At 38.8% G+C, this 14937-nt stretch overlaps 3 protein-coding genes and 1 long non-coding RNA gene across 6 annotated transcripts; 2 read left to right on the top strand and 2 right to left on the bottom strand.

The window, feature by feature from the left end:
• The first annotated feature begins 2653 nt into the window (after positions 1-2653).
• On the top strand, positions 2654-4792 carry LOC124193171 (probable dolichyl pyrophosphate Glc1Man9GlcNAc2 alpha-1,3-glucosyltransferase). The gene is made up of 8 exons (XM_046586852.1): positions 2654-2823; positions 2884-3156; positions 3220-3412; positions 3476-3700; positions 3757-3865; positions 3926-4062; positions 4132-4271; positions 4334-4792. The coding sequence occupies exons 1-8, from the start codon at positions 2765-2767 to the stop codon at positions 4746-4748; spliced, it is 1551 nt and encodes a 516-aa protein (XP_046442808.1). The 5' UTR covers positions 2654-2764; the 3' UTR covers positions 4749-4792.
• Positions 4793-4837: 45 nt separating this feature from the next.
• LOC124193170 lies at positions 4838-7372 on the bottom strand. The gene is made up of 3 exons (XM_046586851.1): positions 6748-7372; positions 6416-6678; positions 4838-6351 (listed from the first exon to the last, which is right to left on the bottom strand). Exons 1-3 carry the CDS (start codon positions 6779-6781, stop codon positions 4963-4965), a joined length of 1686 nt encoding a protein of 561 aa, XP_046442807.1. The 5' UTR covers positions 6782-7372; the 3' UTR covers positions 4838-4962.
• A 48-nt stretch (positions 7373-7420) lies between these two features.
• On the top strand, positions 7421-9194 carry LOC124193172. Of its 3 annotated transcripts, none has more exons than XR_006874109.1 (3): positions 7421-7698; positions 7771-8458; positions 8511-9194. It is a non-coding gene; the product is annotated as an uncharacterized LOC124193172 (long non-coding RNA). The 3 variants fall into 3 exon arrangements; XR_006874108.1 differs by having other exon boundaries at positions 8540-9194; XR_006874107.1 differs by having other exon boundaries at positions 7771-9194.
• On the bottom strand, positions 9002-13891 carry LOC124193169 (mucin-12-like). The gene is made up of 8 exons (XM_046586850.1): positions 13556-13891; positions 12206-13499; positions 11792-12130; positions 11427-11711; positions 11238-11339; positions 10952-11175; positions 10046-10864; positions 9002-9977 (listed from the first exon to the last, which is right to left on the bottom strand). The coding sequence occupies exons 1-8, from the start codon at positions 13688-13690 to the stop codon at positions 9438-9440; spliced, it is 3738 nt and encodes a 1245-aa protein (XP_046442806.1). The 5' UTR covers positions 13691-13891; the 3' UTR covers positions 9002-9437.
• Between the last annotated feature and the right edge of the window lie 1046 nt (positions 13892-14937).

Raw genomic sequence — 14937 nt, forward strand, 5'->3', positions numbered from 1 at the left:
ACGCATCTGTTATCCCGTCGTCGCTGATTGATCCTCTCTGCGTGTGTGTGTCTCTCTATCTGCACGTTTCACAAGGACGACGAAATGCGAGCTACTAGTTATTACGTACCGTACACGTACGTAATAATAAATGTCGGAGAAGTGAAACTCGCCAGCCAGATTGGAAAAACCACCGCATTGAGATTTGTTCGGCGGAATATCTTGCATAACCTGTCCCCCCCCCCCCCACCCTAAAACCCTATATATAGCGTCTAGATCCTTTTTGCCTTTTGCTCATGACCAAGCCAGTCGGCCATCTCAATCCGCTAATTGAGTCGTCAGGAAGACGCAGCAGGGCGTATGATCAAATGCGGAATCCTCCCAGCCAAGAATCACGTCGTCGCCCCCCCTTCCATTTCCATCCATCCCTTTTCGTTTCGAATCGCCCTGTCGCTGGACCCTATGAAATAGTAGCTCACCGCTGTATGCTCGCTATATAATCATCATTATACCCAGCAGCTCATCTGCATTCCAAATTGAATTGTGCGTGCCACACACCAATCAATAGTTCCGCTTTCGGGACTATTGAATGTGAGAGCCAGCAATAGAAATGGGAAACTCGCAACGGATGAAATTCCGTGAAAATGAGATGAACGAAAATGTTGGACAAATGGGGGGGAGAATTTTCGTGATGGCGTTATTGACCGTTCAGACTGCGTAGTTTGAATGCGTAATGGGCAACGAGTCTCTATAAAGTATTTGGATAGATCTCTGTAACTATAAAGAATGGGAGAGTGATGCTGGGCTATCTTCCAAGGCATTAGCGCTAAAAGCCAGAAAAAAACGTTCTGAAAACTTTTGGTAAAATATAAAAATGTTTTCCAGTTGGCAATGTAGAATACTAATATGTCCACATACTTCTTCTTAGACTGCACACAGCCTGGCTTGATGCCCACAGACAAAAAAAGGATAAAAACGTTGATTAACATCAAACATGAGTTTGAGAATCGCCTTTGATGGAGAAAAACAAATGAAGACAATTGTGACAACTGCGAAATCGTCAATTCTGCAATGCCAACATTGACGGCGACAAAGATCTCATCGCATAATTAGAGAGTCAACAAAGTATAGAGAGCGGATTTGTTCTCACGATGACAAACAACCCAAGAGCTCTTGGCCAAGCAAATAATTCACACAGTCAACACACACACACCAAATTCGCGAGCTAAGAAAAACAAGAAGGTCAAAATTTTTGTGTACTTGAGCTGCCTGGGATGAAGCATGTTTTTTGGGGGTAGAACTAAGAAAAAAACAACTCTCGTCAGCGTCAACATCATCCAGCAGAAGTTTGGGAATCTCGTACGACACTTAATATTTTTCAAAGAAATAAGTTAATCTCATTATTGAGCACTTACACAGATCAATGTCTTGTTTCATTCGCGGTAATGCTGTTTTTAGTTTTTAAGATATTACGTGAATTGTTTACAACATCCTGTCATAGTCACGGGTAACCCGTTGCTGGATCATCACAATAATCCAATTAGTAAAAGCTGTTGCGTGATACAGTGTCTGCAGCTTTAATTGGATTCATCACAAAATAACAAGCATAAGCACATTGAATAGCAAAATGAAACAGACCTCGTGCTGTTTTTCGTTTCTCGTGTTCTTCAACAAAATCACAAACGCTGCCAAGTCACTTCTCGTTAAAATAATTTTCATTCTTTTTAATTATTAAGTTGGGACATGGTCTAAGACCATGGTTGGGAAAAAAAAGTTTGCTTTTTTCTTATTTTTTTATATTGGAGAACTTGTCAAATTTCAATCAAAAAGTTCTGTAAAAAAGTTAGAAAGTCCAAAAGGAAAAAAAATATTTAATCGTTTGCTTCGTTCTTATTAGTTCTTACGTTAAAGTTTAATCCAGATTCAGGAGAGAAATGCCAGAGAATTTTCAAAAATAGGTAATTCAGTTGATAATAATTTGATGTCTGATTCGAATGAGAACCCAGCTTATAGTATATGCATTTATAATAAGATTTCAAGGGAAGAAGAAGAACTGCCGGGGCTAAAGTTTAGTTACCATGCAGATGGGAAATATCGGCCAGAGATATTTGCAGTTGTCAAGTAGATGACTGAAAGTTAGGCTCGACATGAAATACTAAAAGGTGGTTTCATTACTGTCGAAGGAATTCTAGTAAATTTCCTGTGATGTGGGCGCCGGAACACCAGGCGAACTTTGTGTATCGCTCATTCAATTATTATTGACACACTGAGCTGAATCGATTTTTTGGTTGACAAGTTCAGAAATGAAATTATCATTAGGCTAAGCTTAATTTGGATTTTGAGGAAATCGGTGCTTTATAGTACATAAGTTAATTTTAAACACAATCAGCGTAGTGATGCGCGCATCCTGTTTGGAAACTCGCCAGCTGTTTTTTTCTGTTCTAATTTGTGAATTCTGCCATGTAATGAGGGTTGCGTATGAGATGATTAGCTAATTACAAAGTTACTAACTTTGGCTCAATTGATTTCATCAAACCATGTTGGTGTGTGTGCTTCAAGTAGCCCAAGCAAATCCGCGACCGCACACAATCTTAATTCTAAAATTTGTGAGCGTAATGAAAATCGAGTAAGAGAAGGCTTCGGTGACGAATGTAAACAAACGCTTGATGACGTTGCTGTCGTCTGCTAAAAAACAATACAGAATTTATTTCTCTGAGTTGGCAGCTTAGTGCTTTAGACGTAATTGTGTGTTGTTAATTTGATTAGGTTATTTAACGTACGGAATATGTTGTGGCGAATATTTGCATCCATTACATTCGGAAAGCTACTCTTCATACCGTCTTAGTAATATTTTTTCAAATTATTTATTTCCATTGTTTATACTAACGATTTCTTTACTCGAAGCCGATCGACTGATTTTGAAGTCCATCGTAACTGGTTGGCCGTAACACACAGCCTGCCGCTAAACAAATGGTATGTCGATGATACTTCTCAATGGACGCTAGATTACCCTCCATTGTTTGCTTGGTTTGAGTACCTTCTTTCTTGGGTGGCCTGTTTGTTTGATCCTGAAATGCTGAAAGTGGAAAATCTTAACTATGCTTCACAGAACACAGTTCTATTTCAAAGAATCTCTGTGATTTTCACTGATGTTGTCTATGCATTGGGAGTACAAAAGTAAGATTAATTAAATCTTTGCTCTAATGATTCCGTGACTAAATGCTATTCCTTCCTGTATAGATGTTTGTACTCGATTGGCAGCACTCAGGGAGGAAAGTTACAGAATAATTCTGGAAAATGGTTTAGCTCTCCAACCATTTTGGCCTTTTTACTTTTGTGTAATGTTGGGCTGTTTATAGTGGATCATATTCATTTTCAGTACAATGGGTTTCTGACTGGCATTCTGCTTCTTTCAGTTGGCTCTATCCTTCAGGTAAAAATATCTTTTGGATATGAATAATAAGGTCTCCAGTTGTACTCTTTTATATTTTTATAGAAAGAAAACCTGAAGGCAGCATTTTGGTTCTCTGTGCTTCTCAATTTAAAGCATATATACCTTTACATTGCTCCAGTTTATTTTGTGTACCTCTTTCGAAGCTACTGCATTGAAATTCAGAAATCAAGATTGACATTTCACTTTAAGAGACTAATCAAATTGGGGATAATAGTTGTTACCACATTTGGTGTGGCATATGGTCCATTTGTTGGCCAATTTCAGCAGGTATCACAGACCAAATTATTCTTTTAAAATCTCTTCTTATTCTATACACTGTTAAGGTCATGTCCAGGTTGTTTCCATTTGAAAATCGCGGGCTGTGCCATGCATACTGGGCGCCTAATTTCTGGGCAATTTACAATATTGTGGATAAGATCTTAGCTCTTTCTGGTATCCCTATTTTTAATGTATGGCTTTGATTTGAAAGTTTAATTATTTCCTGAATTTTAGCGCGCTTATTTGGTTGGACCGCTGTTTCAACTACGACTGCTTCAATGACTGGAGGCCTAGTCCAGGAATTTGAGCACGCGATACTTCCATCTGTGGGACCGAAAACTACTTTGATTTGCACGTTACTGGCTCTAATAGTAAGGTTTTACGCAGCTAACATTATATACTTATTGAAAACAAATCATTCACAACGTTTAAATTTACAGCCGGCGATTGTCATTCTACTCCGGCAACCTAACCAACCACGCGTGTTTGTCCGAGCTATTGTTTTGTGTGCCTTTGCGTCGTTTCTCTTCGGATGGCACGTCCACGAGAAAGCCATCCTCATAGTCATCACTCCGTTGACGTCAGTATTGGCACATTTTTTCCTGCGTTTGAATCAATAAGACATGCATCACTCTTTTACAGGTTGCTAGCTGTTTCATCTCACGAAGATTGCCGACTCTTCCTTTTGTTAAGCATGACGGGTCACGTATCTCTTTTCCCCTTGTTATTCACGCCGTTCGAGAACGTTTCCAAGATATTTCTGGTCCTTACCTATTCCCTCGCTAGCTATTCGTTCTTGTCCGCGCTCCATTATGACCCCAAATCTAAAAGCACATTGGTGAAATTCCGATCTTGGGAGCGCCTCTTCCTTTATGGACTGGTTGCCGTTGCATTGTTCGAAAGCTTCATTCACTCCATGGTCGATCCATCCGGTAAACTGCCGTTTTTACCTTTGTTGATCATGTCGGTCTATTGCGCCGTTGGAGTTATTTACGTTTGGCTTCTTTTTGTCATCGCCTCTCTGAAAACAGAGAAAAAGATCTCAAAGCAGAAGTAAGCATGCCTGTTGCCACCCATGTTAAATAAATGTAATAAACTTCATGCAGATTGTTATTTTCAAGCCAAGCAAGACAAATAGTCAACAGATGAAGTGGCAAAATTTATTTCACTACAATGTGCAATTTTCTCTTTCAACAATAACACGTTTGTACACCATGTTATTTATATATCGGAACTAGATAGCAAAACCACAAAAAAAAACGTGCGTAGAATTACTTTTTGGTTTGCCTCAAACTGTTCAATTCTTGTTCTAAGTCGCTGATCCGTGTAGAGTCGTCGGAGGATTTTTGTTGTTGAATCTTGAGCTTACGGCGCAGATCCGTGACAATGTCAGTATGTCGCCTTTTCTCTGCTTCTAGTTCAAATTTATGTTTCGTTGTAAGGCTCTGCGTCACTCGCTCAACCTCCGAGGCAACTGCACTCTTTTCTCGAGCCAGTTTAGTTCGTTGCTTGTTCAATTGTTCTTTTTCCTGTTGTAGATCCAGTTCGACTTGACGCGTATTCTGAATGGCATTTTCTAGTTGTTTTTCAAGTTCTTCGACATGATGCACTCGTCGTTGAAAGGCGGCTTCTTTAATAGCTGTTTGTCGTCGATATTCGCTGTTTAAAAGCTCCAAGTAGGAAGCTCTTGTGCGTTCTTGCCTTTCCTTCTCCAGTAGCTTTTGCTCTTCTTTCCAAACTTCAAGTTCCAATGCTGCAGCATAAACTAGGCTTTCTTCAGTTTCTTGAGTTTTTCCTTGACTACGACGGTGCTTCTTAGAAGAGATCCTGACCTTTTCTGAGCACGTTTTCACAGTTTCTGATGAAACAATAGATGACTGGATGCTAGGAGGTGTGGGAGCTGTATTAGTTTGGTTGGCTGGTTGTGTTGCAGTTTTTGGCTCAGCTTCAGACAATGTAACCACTACACCAATTTGCGGCGTTGTAAAACCCGAATTCATTTCATTCAAATCCACTTCCAACAGTGAGCTTATGGGAAAAATTCCCGAAATGTTTATCGGTTCAAGGTGTAGTTTTTCCAAGATCCGGCGTTCTAACTGATAATGTTCAATGCGCTCTTTGATAGGTATGGTGGCTTCAGCAATTGGAATTTCTTCGCAGAAAAGCATTATACTCAACGCTTGCATGGACTGTTTCAAAAAGCGTAAAATACACTCTGGCGAACCCTTTAATTTAGCAGTTGCTCTCTCTCCAATTTCGGTAAGGTTCCGTAAACAGTTGAACGGCTGAAAGCAAATAGGGCTTCCAAACAAACTAAACCGGAACTCGAATGGGATGTTTTCTGACGGCCACAGGCTCTTCGAGGGGAACAAGTAGAGAAGGTTTTCGGCAAATGATATAGTCACCGACATATTAAAGAGAATCTGCTCACTGGTGTCGTTTGGGTCTTGTATAAGGAAATATTCGTCATTGATTAGAACTGGTCTCAGCTGTCTCTCTTTTGAAGCTTCAGTTTTTGGTGTCACAAGTTTAAGCCGATCTCTTTGATTCGTTGCCAAAACTTCTTTTGGTATAGCCTCTTCGTTAGACTCACCAAAAATTGATATAAAGAGAGAAGGTTCTTTCACAGACGAAATGCTGCTGGAGGTGCATTTGTACCACTAATAATAAAACATAAATTAAAATTCAATTCTCTTTAACCAAAAATTGTGTTAATCTTCATACCTTTTCACTTGATTTGGATTTTATATAAAATGACAAATCAATTGGATCAAAATCAAATAGCGTACCATCTGAAGAGACATGTGTACACAAAAGTGATACATTTTCCATGTTTGAAATTCTTTCATCAAGTTCTGACGTAAGGAAAGCCACTTCTTGATTAATAACTACATTTTTTGCACAACACACTGGCTCCATAATAGCTTCATCATCCCCCCAAAAGACTTTAAATCTAAGCTCTCCTTCGTTTGAAGGAAAATTCTCCCCTGTAATAGAACATAAAGATAAGAGATGAATTTTTCAATCTAATAATTTTAACTACAGCAATATTTTACCTCTGATAACACGAACAATCACTAAATCCATCATTAGAAGTGTGCTCCAATATCTTCTTTATATAGAAAGTGAATGGGGACTCTACCTTTGGATGTTTCTACAATTTCCCTATGAGATATAAGGAATTCTGCCGCTATTCCATATGCAAGACAAGGAAGACCTAAATTCATGATCTTGATGATCCTGAACAAACTGTCTTCAGCTGACAAATCTTCATGGGGGCGACAGGTACAATGGTATTTTATGTATGGATAACAACCAGTGCGAAGAATGTGATAATTCTTGTCTTTCACAGCCCAGTTGAAATGAGAGAATCCTCTTTGGTCATTGATAATGTCGTTGTATTTTACGAAATAAGAAGTCCAAGGAGGAAGATTTCGTTGAAGCAAATATCTTGTCAAAACCTCGGATGCATTTGGTTTCTCTTTGAATTTGGATGCAGTTGAATATGTCTTCGTGGAAGAAACTAATGATCGCCACATCAATTGATGATATAAAAAACTCCTATCCTATCAAATTCCAAACCCAAATGACAAAAAAAAAACTAAAAAAAAAACTGATGGCATGCAGGCTTGCAGTTGCAGACTAAACTTATACGCGTCTTTTAAACCTTTTACAAACACGCCAATGCAAAAAGAATCTAGTGGTGCTAATAATTTTTTCTGCTATAGATGTTATTCCAACCAGCTTAAAAGCATGTTAAAAGGCAGGCTATAGAATACGTATTCTATGGCTCTGTTAAAAGGTATAAAACTTAGGTATAAAACGCTGGGAACCACAAAGATCGTGATTATTTGTAGGTTATTTCCACATCAATCACAGTGTAAAGGAAACAACGCCAACACTACAAAAAAAAACATTAGAAAAGAGAAGATCGAGTTGAAAACCGAGTAAAACCTCTACCCAACCATCATATGTGTCGAGTCCATCTTCCTGCCCTGCCTTGTAAGGTATCTGTCAAGTAAATCAAATTAATTTACATTTGATCTGTCATACATGAACACTTGCAACTTTTTCCCCAGTTGACGCAGGCTGCTTCCCGGAAAGTTAATGGTTTCAAGTAACAGTGGCCGTGTCACTCCCTTTTCCACTGAATAAGAATAGAAGAGAGGGCATCTACATTTTCATTGAGCGTGAAACCGTAACCGTGGACGTTAGCAAACATAATTTGATAGCGCTGCTGCTGGAATCAGATCCGTTTTGGATTTGACAGCAGATAGACGCAGTACCTATTTTGAAGACTTAAAAATGGTTTTTTTACGGGGATATCCGACAGAAGATGAAGGTTTCCTTATCCAAGCAATTAATTTGTAGCTGCTGCGGTCATTCAAGCGATTCCATTCAACATTCCACATCGCATTATTCTCTTATCTTAAATAGAAAAAAAAAATATTCCATCATTGCTGCATTAAAAAGACTACCATCGTTTCATTTTAACGTTAATTAGGCATATGTCAATAAAAGCATTGTTTTTCCCCCCTTTTTTTGTGAAAAATTCCGTCTGACCCTGATGTAATCGCACAAGTCAAGAGCTCTAGAACCAAAAGAAAGCCAGTCGACGAATAAGCGGAATGGGTCACCTTGCATTAGTCATTCTAGCATTCCGTGCGCAAAGTCACGTCCTTGGAGTTCGCTATCTCTGCCCGCTTTAAATAGATGACTTTTGTAAACAATGTTGCGGCAGACTGTCTGACGTGACTTATCAAGCAGGTTTGTCATCTTACTTCTTTGGTTCCAAGTACTTTACATAAACATATTCTAGTTCTAGTTCTTAAAAAATACTTCAATAAGGCATATAATTACTTTCAACTTGGCGACTCAAAATCAATAGGGAGAAAATTGCTTTACCGAGATTGCTGTCGTAAAATCCTATAGAATAACTATTACTAAAAGCCAGGTAAGTACAATTAATAAGCTAATACCAATTGGACGTCTAGGAAAGTATCACTAAATAATCTTGGGTTTCTTGAGTTTTGTCTGGACAGTTGCTGCATTCTGGCAAGAAAATTTTTGATTTTAGACAATTGAAACAATGCCAAGAATAAGCTAAAGCTATTCTGAATCACAACATAATATGCTTTGAAGATCAAGCTATAAAGTCTTGATAAACTGGATATTTGATGGTATTTATAGCTTATTGGAAAAGAAAATGCCGGAACTTGGTATTGTCATCGCTTTTTCACCTATACACGAGTTGGTATGTTGGTAAAAAAAACCTTACATAAAATAAAAATTTAATTAGTATTAACTGTGTAACTTGTTGCGAGCAAAAAAACACTTTCGCGACCATCTGTATTTTCAAATGCATTTCATATGTAAATTTTTGGCAACACATCTAATTTGCCGAAACATAAATCCGATAAGCCCTTGGATTTGAACAAAAGAATGACAAAACGTAGTACATGAGAAACCCGCAGACAACAAAAATACATGGAATTACTTGATACTTGCTATTTTAAACGTGAATTTCTTTATTAATACAAAGCATATTGTAAGCACTTATTAGGCTGGATGCGATGTATGATTTGATTTTACGGAATTCAAATATGGAAACGGAATTTTTCTTAAAACAAGGGGAAACGCAGGATAAAACATAATAACCAAAATGGCACATTTTACCTGCGTGTAAAATCGTTGTAATAAAAAAAAATGAACTTGAAACAAGGATGCTTGAAAAACGAAACAATGCCTATTTGTGTTCCCTCTTTGCTTTCCGTTTCCATTCGTAATATTCGGGCGGGGCAGTGGTAGGAAGGAGTAGTTGGCATTCATCATTCAATAATAATTCGTGGCATAGGCCAGAGTATTCCATGTAATTCTTAACAATACCTTGCCTTTTCATCATCTTGTAACAGTGTTCCCACGAATCCAAGGATGGTATACCTTCGTCGATGCAAAAATTCTCCATTTGGTCGAGAGTAAAGTCGAACCATTCTCCCACCAAGCCGTGTACAGCATCCAAAGCTTCTTTCGTCACTTTGGTGCCTGCGTAGAAGCGGAAATTTGCTTTATTGAATGCCACACTTGTAATGTTATCTTCTTCTTTCTTTTTGGTGCTAACTGCACGGGGCTTTTTCTTAGCCGCCTTCTTTTTCGCTTCTGCTGCCGCTTCTTCGGCTTTTTGGGCTGCCACTTTGGCCCGCTGAAACTTGACTTTCGCTTGAAAAACAGGATCTGCCTTCAGTCGTTTTTCTAATGGGACAAAATCCTTGCTTCTATCTTCAATATTCTGAAAACCGCGATAACAGAATTGGTTAGTTTAAGATATTACTGTGAATCCCATTTAATTAAATTTACCTCAAAAGCAATGGCAATGCAACGCGGGATCGGTCTTTCTTGATCATCTTCCACGTCGTCCCATTCTGTATCAGAAGATTCAGCTTTCTCATCAAGTGCTGACTTAACTAATGACTTCCCTTTCTCAGGATTTAAAATACTTAATCCTTTGGATGCGATATTGGCTACAGACGCGCGTGAAAGAGCAGGTGTAGTAGAAGTCAATTGTTTTTTATCCTGAGCAGTTTTCGCTACCGGAACGCGTGAAGCTGCAGGAGTAGCTGAATCAGGAGCTGGAGTAGATGGAGTCGAAGGCTGTTGATCCTGAACATTTCTTATAGCTTTTTTCACAGAAGACTTCATCACGTTCATGAACATTGGGCTTTGGGTTATGGAACTCTTCCGTTTTCTGGCGAACGGAGCAGGGGTAGACGGGTGTAAAGGAGTCTTTTGAACATTCCTTGACGTAGGTGATGATGCGTTCGTACTAGTCACTGTTCCAGCATTAGAGGATTCTGATGCATTCGATTTTTTAGTTGAGAAAATCAGTGTAGGAGCACCTTGCTCACTAGGTCTGATTGGGGACATGCTGAGCGGAGCTCCACCGAAATCTGCACCTCCTGCAACTACCGTAGAGTTTTTAAGAGCAGGATATCGGTTGGTTGGACTCATCCCAATTTTTCCTGATTTGCGGGAACTAGACTTGCTGGATTCAGGCAAAGAATGCGTTAGTCTTCTCGACTTCGCAGATAACTCTTCGTCCGTTTCTTCCTCATCATTTTCTTCTGTAGACTTTTCGTCTATGGAATCGTTATCACTAGGTGGAGTTTCCTCCACTTCCTACGAATTTACAAACAAAATTTAGTTCTAGGTATAATGATTAACAAGATATTGACAAAATGAAATAGATAGTGAAAAAGAATTTACAGCTTCGTTGATCAATAGTAGATCATCCACAATTGGTTGAATCGTACTACGATCCTCTTTGGTGGCCAGAGACTCAAATTTCTGACTTCCTCGTGAGCGGCTTCCAGATGATGACAACGATGCTTTAGCTTCTTCGACCTGCTCTATGACGGGAGATGGAGTTTTGTTGATGGGTTCCGTAATTTGCTTCGACAAGAGGTCGTCAGGTTCTTCCGATTCCGATTCTACATAAATGGATTCGTAAATGGAAGATAAACGAAGAAATATATTTTCAACTAGGACAAACCTGAATCGGAATCTAAGATTACTCTGGAGAACGCCGGTAACGACTTATTGGGAGGTCGGTTAGAACGCGATGGCAATTCCAATACAGGATCATCATCTTCACCTAAGTAATTTTTTAAAGAAGACAATTGGAATAATAAAGTCGAGATTCAAGAGATTAAAAAATCGCTTGTGTTGACGGAAAACCAACCTGATTCTGGGCGTGTTATGTTCTTCCTTTTGATTACGTTTGATGAAGACTTTGATTCGGATGCCCTCCTTGAACTGCCTGGAATACTTTCAATTTCTTCAAGTAATGGCGAAGGAGTTTTGCGAGTAGCAGTTGATCGTGTTGATTTATTGGGGCTGTTGAAAACTTCATCAATTGTTTCTGACAAGGAATTGTAGGAAGCTCGGCTAGAGCTCCGCAAGTTTTTTTCAATTTCCTTGATTTTAGGCGATGGTAATAGATTCAATATGGGGCCATTGTCTTCATCTGAATAATGTATCAGAACAATTACAATTATTTGAATGGGCAAGATTTAAGGATCGTTTAAAGCTGAGTGAAACACTAACCTGAGTCTGGGCGTTGAATTTTCTTTCTTCTGATTACATTTGATGAAGACGATGATTGAGAGGCTCTGCTAGAACTCCGTGAAATATTTCTCGTTTCTTCAGCGGAAGGCGAAGTAGTTCTGCGAGAAGCGGTTGACCGTGATGAATTATTTGCTTTTTTCAACACCACATCATTATTTCCCGGTAAGGATTTGGAGGCTCGGCTGGAACTAATGTTATCATTAGACTTTGTTACCGTCGTTGTTTTGTTGGAAGCTCGACTGGCACTGCGCAAACTTCTGTTAATTTTCTTAATTACCGACGAAACTGATTCAGCATCAGCATCTTCGGGATCATTATCTACCAATATACAGAAAACAATAATGGTATTTTAAATATGGCTAGGAAACGGGATATTGTCATTCTATAAGTTACCTGAAGCTGGGACTGCGCTTCGTTTGCTGTCATTTAATGACGATGATGACTTATTTGATGCTCGGCTGGAAGTACGCGAAACCGTTCCTTTTTCTTCTATTTCTTCGTCGACTAATGGAAGAGTTGCGTGATGCGAGGTTACCGCCGTTAAATTAGATCTCTTAGACACCAAAACGTTTGGGATTTCCAGTGTAGGACCTTTAAGAGGAGATTCTGATGATGCAGGAATGTCATTCTTTTCTCTTGGCTCCACTGTCGGGCCAGTCATTAAGTGTTTACTTTTTATTATCTGTGTGGATGATGTAGAAGGAGAAAAATCATCTGAGGATTCCAGTTCTGGCATGTCGCTATCGTCAGACAAATCAGAATCACTAGCTTTAGTTGGGGTTTCTAAGAGTGCTTTTGATTTCTTCATCTCACCAGGATCTTGTTCTTTCTGGCTTTGTAGAGCTTTATTGAACGCTGTAGTCGACATTCGCGTTTTAGATTTTTTGACAAGGCGATTAATTTGTTGCATCTTTTCAGGACTTTCTAAAGCTGAGGGAATTTCCACGGAATCTTGTTCTTTCTCGTCTTCTTGAGTTTTTTTTGTTACTCTAGTCGACATTCGCGATTTAGATTTGTTAACAAGGCGACTAACTTCTTGCTTCTTTGCAGGATTTTCTAAAGATGAGGGATTGTCTTCAGAATCTTGTTCTTGTTGATCTTCTAACACCTTTTTGAAGGTGGTAGTCGACATTCGCATTTTAGATTTGTTTTCAAGGCGACTAACTTCATGCTTCTTTCCAGGACTTTCTAAAGTTGAGGGGATTTCTTCAGAATCTTGTTCTTGTTGATCTTTTTTCCCATCAAGGGTTTCTTTAAACATTGATGTAGATGTACGTTTCTTAGATTTCAAAGGTCTTCGAGAGAGTAATTTATCTGGACTTCCTAAATCAGAAGGAATATTTGATTCACCCAGGTCATCAGAGGTATTTACCACCTGTGACTGCTGACCGAGCTGCTGGCTTTGGAATGCTTTGGAATAAGCAGAAATTGACATCCGTTTCTTGTTTTTTTTGGTTGGTATTGGGCGAACAACTAAACTCGGACTTCCTAAGTTTGACAGAATCTCAGAGTTATCAAAGACGGAATCATCCTGAAAGCTGTGAGTCCGTGTCTCATCAACACTCTTCTTTTTTGAGACATTTCCTTGAGATAGTACTTCATCATTAAGTTTCCTTTTCTGAACCCTCTGACTACTTTGAGAACTTACTACAGGTGTAACAACTTCTTCGTTTTGTAGAACAAGTTTCTGAAATTTAAAAAACCATTTATTATTATGTTGGAGCAAAGAATTCAACAAATTACCTTATTAGGAGGTTCAAAAATTTCGTCTAATAGATCAGGCGAATCAACTGGTGTGGCAATATCAAAGAACCTGTCAATCACACGTAGTGGTGTCGTAGTCTCAATCGATTTGTTCATCTTCTCATCTTTCGCCATTTTATTTGAACTATTAATTACTTGAATGTTACTTGAATGTGAAAACCTTTTATCGACATTACCGCCACAAAGCACAAAATCGAATTGTGGGAAATCAAATTGGAGGGAATAGGCTACAAAATAACAACTTCTGAACTGCAAAGGCCAGTCAACTGCAATTGATAGACTGATAGACTGTAGTAGCTGGTTGCTGGTATACTCTGGTGAGTGGTAGTCCTAAATATTTTAGCAGAGCTATAGACTCCTCAAAATGAAAATCTTTGACAGGAATAAATTTTATTTTTTCCGGAATGCTTTATTTCGATATATTTATATTCGATAAACTAAATGTATTTAATAATGTTAAGAAATGGCACTGATACATATTTCTTAATTAGTAAACTAGCGGTGGCGCTGTAAAACCAGAAAGAAATGAAAAAAATAATCCCGCTAAAAATGAATTCTTCATAACAAACTTTAAGTTTTGGGCTTAGTTTAGCGATATGTTTGTATTTACTGCTGGAGGCTACATCTAAACGGCTAGTTAATTAGTTTACTTACTATTATAGACCAATAGCTAAATTTTAGAACTTATCTGGCATGGCATAATTTAAAAAACAAACGGAGGTATTCCGACAGACCCCTGGTCGCTTCACGGCTGTGTTGGCTTCCCTATCCCGGTTTCAGGGTCCACGTCCATCCGTGCAGCGAAATTTTTCAAACAGTGCACATAACGAATGAATTTGACATTTTTGTTGCCGTTTTTTGGTTTCAAACTAGAATGCAAAAACATCATTTTTAAATGTTTAGCTAATTTTCCCGTAATTCTTACAAGGTAGCTCGGTGACTTAGCCGAAGGCCAACGCTTTTAACGTGAGCCCTAATTATATCTCACATAACGAATTCAGACTTAACGTCTTCTAGTATAAAATGAATTTACAATTTAGCACCAGGGACGTGGCGCTCGGAATCGTTAACACGCGCGGTCTCTTAATGGCAGATAGCGCGGGTAGTCCCTTCGTAAACTTAGAATTACAATTTACAGATAACCTGCAAGTCCTATTTTTTTCTACTTGTCTCTAAAACTCAATAATATGCTAGCGCACGGGGTTTTTATGTTTCAGCAATCGTAAGTTTTTAGCATAATCTCGACCGCAATCATCAACTTTAGTACCGACAGAATCCGTCGCTACGCTTGGCGAAGCATCCACAGCGAATAAAAAACGCCACCTGCATACGGCGGATTGGTAACCACAATTGAAAAATGC

The sequence above is a fragment of the Daphnia pulex genome, chromosome 4 (assembly GCF_021134715.1).
Source record: "Daphnia pulex isolate KAP4 chromosome 4, ASM2113471v1".
Taxonomy (NCBI): domain Eukaryota; kingdom Metazoa; phylum Arthropoda; class Branchiopoda; order Diplostraca; family Daphniidae; genus Daphnia; species Daphnia pulex.